The following is a 15,427-nucleotide window of genomic DNA, read 5'->3' as shown; positions in this document are numbered from 1 at the left end:
GGAAATCTTTAATATAACTCTTGAACTCTTCTCCTGTGAACACAGACAGGAGAATCTGTGTATCCTATTGAAAAAATAATTTCCAATGCTTTATAAACTTGTATCTAAGTGTGGTTAGAGATATGGATATATGCATGTACATGTAGACCCTGAATATTCCTTGAGGAAATGATTCTATTCTGTCAGAAAGTACATGTATTAGAATCTATGAAACAGAGGAGAGGACCTGTAAAAAAATTGTTCGTGGACAATGCAGGGAATAATTTTGCTTTACAATTTGATAGCATTTTTGGTGGGAAGAAAAAGTTCTCAACTATTAATGTACAGTCCTATGTAAAAATATGCTATGCAAAAGACTTTATGCATAGCAGTCTTTCAAAAATGTGGAGCAAATTGCGATGCTGTACCAGGAAAATTATTCCCTGCAATATATGATAGAACTGCTTATTGAAGTTTTATTGATGGCAAAAAAGTTATGAAAAATAATATTTCTTAATCAGATTTTTGTTTCTTTACTGGCCTGTTTGTATTTGTTAATCCCATTATCATAATAGACTTACCCTTTAAGTTAGGCATGTAAAAATCATTATGACCATAGCTCAACCTCGTAATCTGTTTCCCATACATTCCCTAGAGTTGAAATTCTTCTCTCTTGTGTATTTCTCTTCTGTTGACAGCTCGATGTGTTCCTGGCGTACAGTTTGCCTGTGCAGATGGAACTCAGTGCATCCCGTCTCCATGGAGATGCGATCTTGACCCAGACTGCAGAGATGTCAGTGATGAGGAAAATTGCAGTAAGTTTTCTTTTAGTAGTTTGCATCCTGGAAGTAAAGGCATTTATTAAAAAAAATCTTATTGCATTGATTGATGTTGAATTACAGTGTACTTTGGATTGAAGTTAATATATTGTTTCCTGATTAGCTTAGTGACAAGTGGATCCTGGTTTTGCAATTATATTGTGCCAGAAACCTATTCAAGTTTATTCATGAATTGTAAACAATTGTGCGTGTACTATAATGACCATGGTATAAACTCGGTTAGTTGTTCCACTGTATAAACATTTATTCCAGTCATCGGATTAGTAGCTCTGTGTTCCAGTTGTGCCAATGATTAAAAAAATGAATTTGAATAGAATATGGGAGAGTGGTGCTAGATTTGCTAGATTTTTAGGTTACTTTTTCAGAGTTAAATGTGGACAAGGTCACCCAATAAGTTCATTTTGAAAAGTAAAATATGTTGGGTTTTTTTTCGGGGGGGGGAGTGAGAATGCTTTGATTAACTGAGTGTGTGTTAAATGTTCCTTGATGAAACTTCTGAAATCTGAACATATTGTTTGAACAACATGCATTCCAAGAGATTCATGTAGGCCCAAGTACTGTCTCCATAGCAGTATGATATGTACATAAAGGAAGCATTGTGTTACAACTTTAAAGTTCCGGTAATTTCAGTGAAAGAATGGTGATATAATAGCATGTACATGTATGGTATATATACATGTATAAAAATTGAATGAGGTAGGAAATGTACTTTAATAATTCTATTATTTCTCTTTATTTCATCCCTGGTAGCATACAGTGGTGTAACATGCCAAACAGGATTTTTCCAATGTACCAGTAGTGGAGCAGAGATCTGTCTTCCAGAATCCTTCAGATGTGATGGTCAGCCGGATTGCCAAGATGGCTCCGACGAAGGCCCAGATTGTAGGTCTATGAAAGATGGCTATTTTTATCAACATTATTAACTCATTGAACTTGATTTAATTTCCGTACGCTATGTTATTTCCCATGTATCCCATTCTGAGTTAACTCTGGGAATGTGGTTCATTGGGTTAAAGGCAAAGTCTATCTCCAACATAACTTTATTTGATCTACTAGAAAAATCAGAGAAGCATAAATGTTGAAAATTTCATTAAAATTGGATATACACATAGAAGAAGAAAGTTATATGCCATTTCAAGTGTCACTTCATGTTAAAAAAACAGTTGTAGGTGGTATCTTGGCCTGTATGCAAATCAGGGAATTGACAATGTCACACACTTTTAATCTTTTATTACATGTATGTATGTACACAAGTCTTTATACCCTCCCTTGTCTTCTCTTATTTTTTAGGAAGCTTACAACAGTTGGTCGGTGTATGTTTACCTTTAGTAGTACTGTCCATACCTGCATATGAAATTAAAAAGTGCATTAACCCTTTCAAAGCATAGAATTTGTACATTATCTCAGAGTGAATGCAAATTTTTACTTTGTACATGTACATTTGATAATAAGCATGTACCGGCTTGTTATGAGGTTTTGACTAGATTGTTCCAAGCCAGCCATGTGTAATGAACAAGGTTTTCATGAATGTTACGATATTAAAAGGTAATGAGGTGTGTAGACATGATTTCATGAGCTAGTACGTCATCGACACAGATATTTCACACCAATGTGCAATTATCAGAGCAGTGATGCTCAGCGAATCAGTTTGATGGACATATTTTGGAGAGAATCTTCATGATTAGACCAGCTGTTCAGACTTTTTGGTCATGTTTGAACTCTACATGTATGTGTCACAGGGACATACAATGTATGCGAAGGAAGTGCAGTTATAAAGAAATGTTAAAGAATAATGATTTTGTAATTTTCCTTTAAAAAAAGGCTCTTGAGCATTATCTCTAATACCAATATGGTAGTTGGATTCTAGATATCTACAGACAAAAATTAAATTATGAAATTTTCAGCTCGTTTCAAGTGTGTAAAATACAGTGAAATTAAAAATATGTTATTTTTTCATAACATCAACCTTTGTTTTGATTAGGATGATTTTTTGTTGTTTTCTTAGGTCCCGCTCCACCTGCCTTGAAGTGTCCATCCTCCATGCCCTATCAATGTTTAGATGGTTCTAACTGTATACCTTATAGCAGTATCTGTGACTTCATTCCTGATTGTGTTGATTGGTCAGATGAGGGTGCATTTTGCAATCCAGGTAAGTTCCTGCAATGTTTGCTCACTGAAACTGATGATTAGCTTTAATATAGTTTAGACCTTTGTTGACACCATTCAAAACTTGAAAAATGGTTAATGCTCTATCCACAAACTACTTGTACAAGTGGTTGCTTCTTGAAGTTTCAAGTACCGATAGTGTGGATATGTTATTTGACAAACTTGAAAATTAGTTTCCATGTGCATCTGAGACTATTAATACTGAGGTCATTGTAACACTTTTGGTTCTGTGATGTAATCATTGAGTTGGACTCTTGCTCAAAAGTTGAAGCCATCATGGCACTCTGGAAACAATACTAGGATTGGTTTCTTTTCAGGAGCCTATGATAGCATTAACCCAGCTCCTTCTGCCAGAGTGTTCATATTATCCTGCTATTACTGAGCCGGAAAATGGTCCCAATCAGGTTAATCGTATTTGTACTGAGGATGCAATATACATTTTTTTTCATAGGTTCAATCTTTATTAAAGAATTCAATCCTGAGTCAACTTTGATTTCTTTAAAGAGCATGCTCTTGATTATTGGCTTGAAATGTTTTATTTCTAGTGCTATACCATTGCAGGCAATATTTAACAAAGCTGTAACGGAAGGCCAGGGCCCCGTCTTACAAAGAGTTACAATTGATCCAATCAATCGCAACTCTATGAAAATCCATCAGTGTCATAACTTTTTCTATAGGAAATTTGCACAATGTCCTTTGCAAACAAAGAAAAGCATACTGAATTGTTAAGAAAATAGTGATTGTATATTTTAATATAAGTCATATCTAGAAAATATTTTGAAAAAACATGTATTTTAGAAGATGACGTTGCTGGCTTTCCATAGTTGATCGGATCAATGGCAACTATTTGTAAGATGGGGCCCAGATCTCATGTTCAAGTGAGAATCATCCCACTCTGAAGTTTCTTTGATCTCAATATTTTATAAGGTCTCATTGCACAAGAATCTGGAGATTAAGCGAGTCCAGGTTGGTGGAGATCGTAGGAGAAACACCTAATTTGTTGCCAGATGAGAATATAGTGAGATTCAAACACCTCATTCTACACCATCCTCAGTTTGTTTTAACCATTTGCTTCTTCAATACAGATAATGGAGGAGATTGTACAAGGATGGAGTGTGGAAGTGATCAAGTGTGTCAAGAGACTATCAATGGTGGTATGTGTATCTGTCCACCAGGATACCAAGTCAATCAAGACAACTCCACACTCTGTGAAGGTAATTACTTTAATCTTCATACAAAATATACAACATTTAATGATACACATCAATGACAAATACATATATTTTTTCATTTTTTTTAAAAGATTTATGTTTTAATCATGTTTCTTCTTTCTAAAATCGTATTTCCTATAAGTTTCAAGGTTATTTTGATTATATTTCATTCACTGATATTTCAATGATGTTCAATTCAAGAAGGATTGAAATATTAGACTACTTCAGCTGATTGATATCAAAATGATTGAGACTTCTTGTATATGTATATTAGGTCTTTATTTATGCTAAAAATTGTGTGTAAAATCATGCATAACCTGGAAAAATCATAATGAAACACTGTCGAGGCTATATGTTAAGTTTTTTTTATAGACTCTTGTCTTTCTTTCGGTCTCTTGGATGTTTGTAGTGATGTTATTGTTCTCTGGTTCTAATCCCCAGATGTTAATGAATGTGACCTCTATGGGACATGTGATCAGATATGTAAAAACACCCAAGGATCCTATTCATGTTCCTGTGCTAGTGGTTATTCCATGGTCTCAGAGGGAAGATGTCGGTCTGACGAAGGTAACAAACTTTTATTTATAACAAGAACCTTACCTATGGCACACATTCATGATCTTAATTCCTGTAATGGTATTCATCATTAATTTTAGTATGAATATGTAGAAATGTGGAATTTTTATAGTCAAAGGTTTGATAAAACCCATCAAATGTCACATATTAACAAGTCAGCTATATGCCATATTAATAAAGTCTGTAAAGGGCAATTTTATCATCATAGTTTGTGAATATTTTTTTTCATGATAATGAATATCATTTTTCTTAAAAACATATGAAATAGTGGTTCTGGATATATATATCAAATGCATTGAACAAAATTAGGGAGTGCTGCTCATGTATGATGTCATAAAAAATCAAAATTTGAAACTGTGAACCTTTAATTTTTTTTCTGATCTGTCACTAGTTTCTCTTGTTTATGTCTTAATGCCATGATGGACTTCCCACAGAAACTTAAGTACACAACAAGAGAACTGTTTACTTTATATTTTCTATTTGTCATATTTTGTGTGCTTTTTTATTGTATAATTAAGAATGATTGCTTGTCTGAATGATATCTGTAGAAGCCAAGCTGCTTGTAGCAAATGTGGATAACCTCCTGCAGTTGAACCTTGATGGGAGTAAAGTTAACGGAACCAGCTTATTGGCTGCTATGGGCACAAGGGCTATGGACTACAATCTCAAGAAAAATAAGGTATGACATACTGGCCAAAATTCACAAAATTGTGATTTTTCGATCCATGGTCTGAAATATTGTTAATTGTAGATTTCATGCTTCAATTCCTCTAAATTCTTTACTGAGAAAGTGTTCAATGCAGAATGTGTTTTTGTCACAGTGCAAAAAATTTACCCTGGTTTCTGATGTTACAGGTTGGAAACCATGATGTGAGTATTGAAAGCTCTGCGATGTTACATCTACAATGAGAGCCAAGTCAGTGTCATATCATAGACTGTTGCAGACTGCTCTAACTTCTCTACGACTCTGAACAAGTTACTTGTAGGGCTTCTCTCAGACATGAAATCTTAATACGATGCTGCCATTTCAGTTTTACTCTCTCTGTATGATAATAATAATAATAGCTACATTCTAAAGTGCACATATCCATTCCAAGGAATGCTCAAGGTGCCTAGCAGCTTAACATAATTCACAGAAAAAAAATAGAGAAAATAAACAATCATACATGTACAAAGTTTATAATGCAAATCATAGAGGAGAGGAAGTTAACTAGGATATCACTCTTACAATGTTAGTAGGTCTACATATCTTGCAATTACTAGAAAAATTGGGTCATAGTCCATGGTTAGGTAAGGCCCTACATGCATATTGCAAGCTTTAACCTTCATTTTTTTTGTTTTGTTATGAAGTACAAGTAGTGAGTTTGGATTATCAACACTTATACCCCTTTCATAAACCCAATTATGCGGCTAATAGCAGCATAATTTGGTCGTAAAATTGGAGGAGGACCAGAGTTATCCGCATTATTTTGATGCTGCTATTATCCGCATATTAGCAGCATCGGGACAAGATTTTGAGTTTATGAACGCATTTCCAAATAATGCGGATAATTGCCATGGTGCAGTCACAAGGTCACCCTTTTCCAACACAACCGCATCAGAGGGGGCGTGTCCAGTTGTCATGACGATTATCCGCCTTTTTCAGGACGGGTGCTCGTAAAAATAATGTGGATAATTTTCGGAGTTTGTGAACGCAATTTTTATTGAATTATCCGCATTACTATTAGGCGGCTAATTGGAGGATAGGTTTATGAAAGGGGTATTAGTAGATTCAAGCAGTGAATTTTATTCATGTGGAAGGGGGTGATCTAATCTCTTATCATTCCCCCTCCCCCACTTGAATAGCATGGCTTCAGATGCAATGTCAATTAGGCCTGTGATTCTCATTGGCGGTTGATTTTTTTTTCACTGAGATTTTGTTTGGATCTTCAGCTAATTTAGACCCCATCCCCAAGGTTGCAATAAAAGCAGGTTGATTTGAAAGCAGTAATTGAATAGAATTGTTGAATGTATGTGCAAAGCTTGGAGATAATCTGAAATCTCTTTGAGGGTAATCTGTGCTAATCCGGCCATTGTTGCTTCCTGTGCCCAAGACACAATACATGTCATCCACATTGGGCCTTGGTAATCCTCATTAAGTCTTGATGCCCCAGTGGGCTTCATTATAAGAGACCATATTTTTCTCAGAAGAGGCTTCATTGAGATTGGACACATGAATTTTGAGTCTAATGGAGAGCGGTGATTGATGATGTAAACCAGGCTTAAGCTTACAGCTCAAGCAGTCTAAATTTGGTGGTGTTCATGAACAAGGTAAAAAAGAAATCGGATAAAATTCATTCATCAATGATTGCTGCACAATAGATACTATCAATTAATAAAAAATCAAGAGCTTTTCTGAAGGGACAATGTAATTTCACATAACATTCTTTGACAAAAGTACAGTAGTAGATCTTCATTTAATTTGTTGAAAGGATCTTAATGAAAATTTGAATTTTATTATATGAAATGCTGATATCTTGGTATATACATGTACATGTAGTTCTAACAGATATATAAAAGTTATATTTTCTTTAAAAAGGAATTTGGACTAAGTACTCTTGCACAAATTTTTCTTTAAAAATCAGAAATTACATACAAAGGTCATATCCTTAACATGTTCAGCCCATGTTATATCTGAGAAGTAGTTTTATATCAAAAGCAAAAAAATGAAGACTTGAGAATATTCCTGTCTTATCGCAAATTCACTGAGGCAAGATTTTATTACATGTTATCCACACTATAACAGTTCTCACATACACATTTGTATAATGTACATGGACATGCTTCCGGGGGGGGGGGGGGGGGGGGCAGATGAATGTATTGCTGTACACATGCGACCAAATTATTTCCAAACATCACCTACCTGTTTGCAAAATAACCTCCTAAACAAGTTTTTCGCAGGCTTCGTTTACACATTTGGCCCCTAAACAAGTTGTTGCAAGAAAAATCCCCAGGGAAAAACATCCCCTAAATACGTTTTACCCCGCGGTTGACCATTGACCAGTCTTTCAAAACTACCCTTTTTGGTGAAAATCTGTGTTTTTGATACCCTTAACAAGTGCACGCACGGCCCACGTCCAAAACTGGAAAAACACATTTTTTGGTCATGCATGTATACAGCAATATATTTGACTCCCCCCAGCTGCTTCTTCATCCTGAAGATTCTTGCAGAACTTGGTGAAGTGTGCATTACAAGGGTAAAGTGCATGTGCCAAATATATACATGGTGCAATTAAAAACATGTACATGTATGGAACAGGGGAAGACACTCTAAAAGGATTTACTGAAATTATGAGAGACTTTAAAGCAGGAATAGAGAATAGCATTCTTGACAGGGAAATAAAAGTTATCAGCACTATAAGAGGGGAATAGCAAGGAAATGTTTCAAAAAAGAGTATTAAAATGCTGACAACTAGTCATGCTTAAATAAGTTCCAATGCACACAATGATATTGCATAATCTCATGGATGACCACGGAGCATGATCTACAGTAAACTAATGCATCGATGCATTATTTACCAAACACAACTGGGAATTTACAAGTGATTATTAAGGCAGACTTCAAGCTTATGAAACACCCCCAGATAAGGGATGAGACTAGAAGTGGAACTAGAGAGGAGACAAGACATGTAATGTAAATCTTACAACACAGTGCCCCGGCCCACCCCCATCAGCTCAACTTTTCAATGGTTAAACACAAAAGACACTTCTTCTAGAAACTCGAGCAATTGTACTCTGTCAACCACTGTATATCTCTGGAGCCCATTGAAGAATTAATAGCCAATCAGGTGTGATTCCAGAAGTCAATTGCAACTTGACTTTCAACAAATGAGAAGTGCACATGCTCTTGTTTTATTTTTATTTATTTATTTTTTTTGGGGGGTGTGTATGATCGCAACTCTTTATGAAACAGGTGGTTGTTTCATAAAGCTGTTCGTAAGTTAAGAGCAACTTTAAGAACGACTGGTGAACCTTTCTTACGCATGTAACCATCGCCAATGAATATACCATTTACCACAATAAAGGATCACCAGTCGTTCTTAAAGTCGCTCTTAACTTATGAACAGCTGTATGAAACAGGCCACATGGCTGTTTGAGCCAGAGCACACCCAGATAAAGGCACCTGACCAGTATGGTTTCAAGGAAAGCTAGTGGTAAGAAGTAATAAACATGTATGGAAATGTAGCCAAGCAGAAGGAATTGAATGAAAAAAATATAATGGAAGAGAATTATAAAAAAGAAAAGGATTAAAAGATAAAGGGAGAAGAGGAGAATGACAATAAAAGGAGAAAAGAATTTTTCAAAGGGAAAGGGAAGAGGGAATTGAAGAGTATCCAAACATACAAACATACATAATAGTATCAGGCATATTTTAGATATAATTTACAAGTCCCAGGCTATCAAACATATAGGATATAAAAGCCTGAGTAGCAGGTGCAGAAATGCTCGGCTGAGCTGAGCAAGCTAGAAATGGTTTGGCAGCATATGCCCGTTTCATTGTCTTACAGGGCTTCGACTGGAGCTGGTTAGAGAGCTCCGACTCCACGTACGTGCAAAGCGCCAACTTAATGTGTTCCGACATCTTGCTTGTTGGTTGCCGATAAAATGCGCATTTTCAGATTTTTTTTACGCTCAGTCATTATCCATGACTGAAACATTGACCAATCAAAAACTAAGATTCTATAAGAAATATGAATATTCATATACGAAAGTATAAACATAGATAATTTAATTTTATGTGAAATTTAAACACAATTCTTCAAAATTGGGTTAGTTTTATGTCTGTAAAATGACCCTTAAAACCAAAGTTTTTTTTCGAAAAAATAAGGGTTTTCCCAAGTTGTCATGGTAACATGGCCTGAATTAAAAAAGCGTAGCAAACACTTTATTTCAGTGATCGAGGATGTATTTGTTTACGGTATACGTCTACAAAAGTTGTAACATTTTTTTCCAGACCATGGATGAACTTTCAAAAAGAGATATTTTAGGCAAGTTTTTATGATTTCCGGCAATTTTCTGACATAGGCATTTTGAAGACATAGTTTTTACAGAATTAGAAGAAGACATCATGGATTTTCCTAATTATCACGACGGATATGCAACTTACTTGTAAATAAATCAAACAAAGTCTATGATTTATTTTCGATAATGCAAAAAGAGACATTCAAGTCTCTGATTGAGAGCCACATATTTAACATTCGCACGGCGCAATGGTAACGTTTTCGCCGAATTCGTTGGGGCGAAAACACAAGCGAGCCGTCCCACTCACCAGTCCCGAACGCTGCGCTGTATGTTTGATGATATATCTGGTGCCATTTCGTGCTTATAAATTTGTTTTTTCTACAATGCCACTATCTCATTAAAATTATTTGTCATGATAACATTGAAAATATTATCGTTTAATGGCCCAAAGGATCGACTGTAATAAAATACACTTTGAAATATTGTCAGAGAGTGATTAGTTAGGTGATGTTTATGGTCAGAATTTAGTCATGGCTTCGGGTGAACTTACGCGAACGCGGTCACTTGCTCACGGGGCGAGTCGGCCTGGCAATTTGGTGGAGGGCCGTTACGTGCAGTGCAGCAAGAGCAGAGTTGGGGAGTTAAGTAAAAATACTTTGAAATAAGTAATCTGCAACTATTTTTTGTCTTACTCTTATCCCTTTAGATTAATTAGATAAGAGATTAAAATTCTAAAAGATTAAATCCAATTTTAGACAGTGGCAGAACAGAGTGGTGCTTTATAATTTAATGGGGGGGGTCGTGCATATGCCCCCAATTCAGAAAAAAAGAGGAAAAAGAAAGAGAATCTTGCGAACTTGTTCAATTGGATTTTTGTAACCAAAACATCAAAATTATGCTCATGTCGGTTGCAACTTACTAAATTCTTTTTAAATTTTGCCTGATCGATACGCCATATCGTGTATAACCCCCAATTTTTTTCGCTCGTTCATGTCGTTACGCCACTGATATAACAGCTAGTTTATGCCAACATTATTTGGTTGCGGGATCAATTCAGCTATAACTAAACATTTATACTTTATGCCTGTTCAACTTCATACAGGTTTAGGCCTGTATTTATGAGATATTTTTAAGATCTATGGGTGCCTTCATTATTTTCATTTTCAATTAAAACAATTATTAATTATGTATTAATTTAGTATTAACCTCCATGATACATTTTATTGTGTTAAATCGTGCCATTTCTGTTATATTAAGCCCTTGTAAAAACATGCTCAGTAGCAGACCCCCTCCCATATATAAACACAATATAAATGTATATAAAATGAATTGACCCCCCCCCCCCCGGCTTCCCTATCGAGGACAAAATGAAAAAAAAATCAAAATAATTGACCGCCCCCCTTTGACGAGGCAGCTGTCGGTGGCATGAGTGGCATGATGTCTTCTTTGACTTTTTTGCGTGTAAAAATAATACTGAATATAGGGGCACTCTAAGTGTCCCCCATGAAAATCAATCTGGATCTGCAAGTGCATGGGGCTGCGCCCTCTCCAACGTCATAACTTCACCATGGCTCCGTAACACAAAGATTAGCGATCAATCGCTAAATGAATTGGCTAATCAAGATCAATGTTACACGTGCATTTGTCGCAAAATACTGACTAAGAACCAATCAGAAGCGTTCTTTCATTTTTGCTATTCATCGTAAACCTTTGTGTTACGGAGTCCATATGTTTACGTTCTAGCTCTCATATTTTTCATCTCCCTGATTTTTGGAAGAAAAAAAAACAAGGCGAAAGAAAAGAGTGAAATAAATCCAATACGATTAATCACAATTTGAGTTGTTTGAAAGAATTATACTTTATTAAATTCTACAACCATGATGAAGAATAAACAGCAATCTTGATAAATTCTGGGTTTTTTTCAAAAAATAAGAACCAATTAACCTTTTTCTGATTTTTCTGTCACTTTCCACATTTTGAAGAAAAAAAATTAAGTTTTTCATCGACGCCCTGCACTGATGATGAAACTGTATCCCCACTGGGTCCTCTTAACTCCCCCCCTCTCTCTCTCTCCCTCCCCCCCCCCATAAAGCGCCTTGCTCATTTCTCTTATCTCACCTTGACCTTAATTAGTTAATCTTAACGATTTGGCGGTACTGTCAAACGTGACTGGTCGCCATCATAGCTTCATCCCCAACAAACACGGAACAAACAATCACAACAATATTCTGGTGTTCGACCCAACATCATTCCGTTCAATACGCGTAAGGCCATACGTGGGCATGCACAAACAACGTGGGTTCTCAAAAACTGACCCGCGTTTGGACTGAAATTGTGATTAAAATAAAAATGTTACAAATATCACAAAAATATGGGTATAATAACGGATATTTGATTAACAGAAAAACATCAATCGCTTATTCATAATAATTCCGGAAAAGATTTGAACGAGGTTTTTATCAATGGTAATCAAGAGGAATTAGTGTATAGATGAATGGCGCTCAACGTTAGCCGGGTGAGGGCGCGCGCCAAATCTGGCCAGAATCTGGCAATATGGCGTCGCCCTTTAAGCTGACGTTGGGTCTATGGCTCGTGCACGTACGTGACTCATGTTTGCACGAGTCAAGTCCTTGATTCAAGATGCTAGCGATTTGATTTCCAAACAGGTGCTCCTCTTCCTGAGGGTTTGCACTACTTGTACATACATGTAAGGGTGGTCAATATTCAAATTGAAACAGCAACATGAATCATGATTGAAAACTCAATTACAGAATCAGCAGTGTACTGTTCAGTGTCAAAAATATAAAGCTGATTATTTAGCGATCGTCTGTAAATTTCCTGCTTTCATTAGTGTAGCTTTTAATGCACAGTGTGACCCATCATAAGAGAGGTCAATTCTGGCATCTGTTTGTATAGGTTTCAACTTCGACAGCAAATTTAAAGACGTTTCAAAACTAAATTGTGATTTTTATTGCATTTTGAAGCTGAGGTCGTAAAGTTTGAGCTGATCACGTTTACAAACATCTTTTTCGATGTTTAAATGCCACTTCGAATCTTGATTTGAAAGACGTTAACTTTTACAACTCGGAATAGAGGACATTGGATACAGCCTTTGTTTCTCACTTTATCTGCGTTTTGTAATCACAATTTATGTTGCCGTTTAAATTTGGTAACCGACATTGACCACACCCTAAGAAACGGGACATACCTCTGCTGAATGGCAACCAAGAACAGTGCTCTTTCCCTTTGGGCATTCATGGCCGAAATAGCCTTTAAAGAAATCTGTAACAAGATTCCCTGATAGAACCAGTATACCCTACACTGATCAAGGAGCCCAAGAAGGCTTTCAGTCTTGGCTCCGACTGAACCAAAATCTTAAGGTCTCAGGCAAGTTTTCATTCATTGGCATACGTCCTAGACCGGAAATTCATGCCCCAACATGACCAATGTTAGGTGAGAAGGACTTTGCCTTGTAAAAGCCCTTCATATCTGCCGACTGAAAAGGAGATGGCATTGCGTGTGATGCGCAATTGACGTATGAGAAGTGCACTATGGGGAGGTGTGCTTGCTCGTTTGACAACTTGCATTCATGTGATTGAGGCGAATTCAGGATGAGTTAGCATAGAATAAGTAGATACATGAATTTATTCAGCAAATATCAAGTTCAGGATTGCTTTTCCTGATTTCTGAGTTAATGTGATGGTATTACAGCTTGTACATACACATAGAAATGTCAATTTGATAAATAATGTAACATTAACATTTGGGGGATTTGTTACTTTCCAAAAGACTTCTTATAAATCGCGTGTTGTCTGATCTTTGCCTCACAGCTGTATGATTATTGATGTTCATTTGCCACATTTGTTCCCTCAGATTTGTTGGGTGAATTTTGGTAACCATGCCGAGCAGCTGAAGTGTGCTGATTTGACCAAGATGGATAACATCGAAGTAAAAGATCTCATCCTAGATCTTACCAGTAAGTGATATGATGTTGATTTACATATTCATGCTGCATAAAATCTCAAAAATTAGAAAACGCTTCTCTGATGACTGTTATTTGAGAATGCATTTAAACTTTGTATTGTTGTAAATGGTATCCTTAATCACATTTACTTGTTTTGTTGTAAGTCATTCATTAATACTTTATGCCTCTTCATGTGACATGCAGAGACATGTTCATACTGTGTACTCCTGTAGAGTGAAATGGTGGTTGTCCTTTACATAATAATATTGATTGATGTACTCAATTTCAAAGAACGAATCTCTTGCCATCAGGCCATGTGCATTTGAACGCTTAATCTCATATATTTGAACCCTTTCATGAAATGACCAGGGGCCGTATTCTAAAAATTGTTTAAAGACAAATGTTATTGTATCTTCAGAGTTACAAGAAAATCCATATTCTGAAAATTCTTGTATCTTTTCTTGTTAATTGTCTTGTAACTTTCACTAAGCGGGTATGATGTCAGAGCTATGATGCGTAAAGTTAATAACGGCGCATATGTATGTGTGCGCAAAATAACATATCGAGATAAAAGGTATTCTTATCTTTGCATTCAGTTAATTTCTTTGTGAAATATAAAAAAAAATACAAGAGTTAGGGGCTATTGTAACTTTATGTGATATTGTTGGTCAGAAATAATAATTTATTGCTGCATCAAGAAATCAAGAATATCTTGTTTTGCAAGAGGAGACATTCCGAAGACATTACAGAGACGGATTGGTAGACCTTTCAGCGCTTGAAAATTGGTTTTTGAGGTGATTAATCTTTTCAAAGAAGTTATGACTTGGGGAACAGCTTCGTGTATTTTTAGCACAGGTCTTATTGTACAAAGGGGCTATGACATATTGGATAGTAATACTGTCATCATGAGGCATGCAACATAATCAATTGATGTAATACTTCCTTATGATTTTTGTCTCACCTGCGAAGCAAAGTGAGACTATAGGCGCCGCTTTTCCGACGGCGACGGCGGCGGCGGCGGCGTCAACATCAAATCTTAACCTGAGGTTAAGTTTTTGAAATGATGTCATAACTTAGAAAGTATATGGACCTAGTTAATAAAACTTGGCCATAAGGTTAATTAAGTATTACTGAACATCCTATTAGAGTTTCATGTCACATGACCAAGGTCAAAGGTCATTTAGGGTCAATGAACTTAGACCATGTTGGAGGATTCAACATCGAAATCTTAACCTGAGGTTAAGTTTTTGAAATGTCATCATAACTTAAAAAATATATGGACCTAGTTCATGAAACTTGGACATAAGGTTAATCAAGTATCACTGAACATCCTGCATGAGTTTCACGTCACATGACCAAGGTCAAAGGTCATTTAGGGTCAATGAACTTTGGCCGAATTGGGGATATCTGTTGAATTCCCATCATAACTTTGAAAGTTTATGGATCTGATTCATGAAACTTAGACATAATAGTAATCAAGCATCACTGAATATTTTGTGCAAGTTTCAGGTCTCATGATTAAGGTCAAAGGTCATTTAGGGTCAATGAACTTTGGCCGAATCGGGGGTATCTGTTGAATTACCATCATAACTTTGAAAGTTTATTGGTCTAGTTCGTTAAACTTGGACATTAGAGTAATCAAGTATCACTGAACATCCTGTGCTCGTTTCAGGTCACATGACCAAGGTCAA

The 15,427-nt window shown here is 36.1% G+C and overlaps 1 protein-coding gene across 1 annotated transcript in view; it reads left to right on the top strand.

Annotated features, from left to right (window-relative positions):
- The window catches only part of LOC121421804 (low-density lipoprotein receptor-related protein 1-like), a 122,152-nt gene that overhangs the window by 21,289 nt on the left and 85,436 nt on the right, over positions 1–15,427 (top strand). The window contains 7 exon segments of the mRNA XM_041616606.1: positions 678–794; positions 1,569–1,700; positions 2,824–2,967; positions 4,070–4,198; positions 4,637–4,762; positions 5,320–5,450; positions 13,646–13,748. Coding sequence (XP_041472540.1) covers positions 678–794; positions 1,569–1,700; positions 2,824–2,967; positions 4,070–4,198; positions 4,637–4,762; positions 5,320–5,450; positions 13,646–13,748 — 882 coding nt within the window.

Source organism: Lytechinus variegatus, chromosome 1 (genome assembly GCF_018143015.1).
Source record: "Lytechinus variegatus isolate NC3 chromosome 1, Lvar_3.0, whole genome shotgun sequence".
NCBI lineage: Eukaryota > Metazoa > Echinodermata > Echinoidea > Temnopleuroida > Toxopneustidae > Lytechinus > Lytechinus variegatus.
The sequence above is the reverse complement of the archived record's forward strand: the minus strand, read 5'-3'. Positions and strand labels throughout refer to the sequence as shown.